Source organism: Chrysochloris asiatica, unplaced genomic scaffold (genome assembly GCF_000296735.1).
Source record: "Chrysochloris asiatica unplaced genomic scaffold, ChrAsi1.0 scaffold00157, whole genome shotgun sequence".
Classification (NCBI taxonomy): Eukaryota; Metazoa; Chordata; class Mammalia; order Afrosoricida; family Chrysochloridae; genus Chrysochloris; species Chrysochloris asiatica.
Genome location: NW_006408675.1, coordinates 889290 through 890950, shown reverse-complemented (window position 1 = coordinate 890950; position 1661 = coordinate 889290). Strand labels below are relative to the sequence as shown.

General features: G+C 33.4%; 1 protein-coding gene across 2 annotated transcripts in view; it reads left to right on the top strand.

Moving 5' to 3' along the window:
- The window catches only part of OCLN (occludin), an 80178-nt gene that overhangs the window by 68461 nt on the left and 10056 nt on the right, over positions 1-1661 (top strand). For both annotated transcript variants that reach the window (XM_006870961.1, XM_006870962.1), the window contains one exon: positions 1087-1258. In XM_006870961.1, coding sequence (XP_006871023.1) covers positions 1087-1258 — 172 coding nt within the window. The remainder of the gene's footprint in view (positions 1-1086; positions 1259-1661) is intronic.

Here is a 1661-nt window from a genome sequence, read left to right as displayed (position 1 = left end):
CCTTTTATATCTGAACACTGAGATACATTTCTAGCTGCTGTTCTCCAGTTTTGTTATTGGACTAGTGTTCTGTATAAATAAGATGTAACCGTTTAGTACTCAGTGGGTTTAACATGTCTGTAACAATCAACTTCTATATTGTCACTACAATATTACATTTTGCCAGTATATAGGTTCTGTTGTGTCAGATACCAATTTTTAGCGAGATATCTTTCAGACAGATAACAGAAAACAAAATTGGTAAATTACTATTCAAGTTCCTTTCACTTTGATTTGGAAATGATAAATCTTTATAGCATGAGACCTCTTTTTGTGGGGGCTGCCATTTTTTCTGTGGGGGAAAATTGCTCAATGTACATTGGTAAGGATTGCATTCATATTTTATAATGATCTCTTTTCCACTGGCCACACCATTTTGAATGCATGTTAACCAGAGTACCTCTACTCTTAGCAAACTCTAGTTTATTGTAGACTTTTTAGCTATTTAGAAAAAGACTTTGTATTTCTTAAGGAGGGAGCTAAATGAGATATGACTTCAGAATATTATTAAATGTTTGTATTTAACATAAGTTTAGACTAGCCTACCTCTGGTCAAGTATAGATACATGTCTTGATTATAAATTTGACCAGCTAATTATCTGTGTTTAAAATAGACTCCATTCTTAGAATAAAAAGAACAAAATAGAGCAATTATAAAAAAACAAAACAAAAGACAAGTAGCCTCAGAAACCACAGGATCATTATGAGTCAAATTAACATGACCGCACTTAGCAACAACAATAAAAGCTTAAGAACCCTGCTGGTACAGCCAGCGTGGTTATGCAAGAAAATTGTAGCAGTTTACTTCTATAAAGATGTGAAGGCTTGGAAACCCTGTTGTTAAATGCCAGCAAGTTAGTTCTGACTCATAGCGATCCCTTTATCCATTTCTGAGGAGCAACTGGTGAATTTGAACCGCTGACCTTGCAGTCCCGTGCATTATCCCACAGCGCCATGGGCATTCCTATACAGTTGCCAGGAGTCAGAATTGCCTCAGTGGCAATGGGTAGGAATACGTATGTATCACTTTTCTATGTTAATTTTTAGGGAATATCCACCTATCACTTCAGATCAACAAAGACAAGTCTACAAGAGAAGTTTTGACACTGGCCTCCAGGAATACAAGAGCTTACAAGCAGAACTCGATGAAATCAGTAAAAATATGTCTCGCCTGGATAAAGAATTGGATGACTATAGAGAAGAAAGTGAAGAGTACATGGTAAGCTCAAACTTGGTATTTGTAGACTATATGGAATTCTATTATAACCTGTAGACACAGAGTATCCTTTATACTAAATGTTGATTAAGATAGTAATTCTCAAACTGTAATGTCATTGACGAATAATTAAAAATGAGTTGGCTATATCTTTCCAAATTCAAGAGTGTTCTAATGTAGATTAGAGAAATTATAGTTACAAAGCAAGACTCTTTATAATTCATCCCTTCCTGTTTAAAAGAAAATGACAATATTATCTTTATTGTTTATTAACATATTTCATTCTTTATGTAAAAAATTCTAAAAATGCAGAAATTTATTAAGAAAAATAAATTGTTTTAAATCTCACCACCCAGTTATTTCCAAAATAGATTTTAAAAATCCTTTCCATACATGAAACATATGT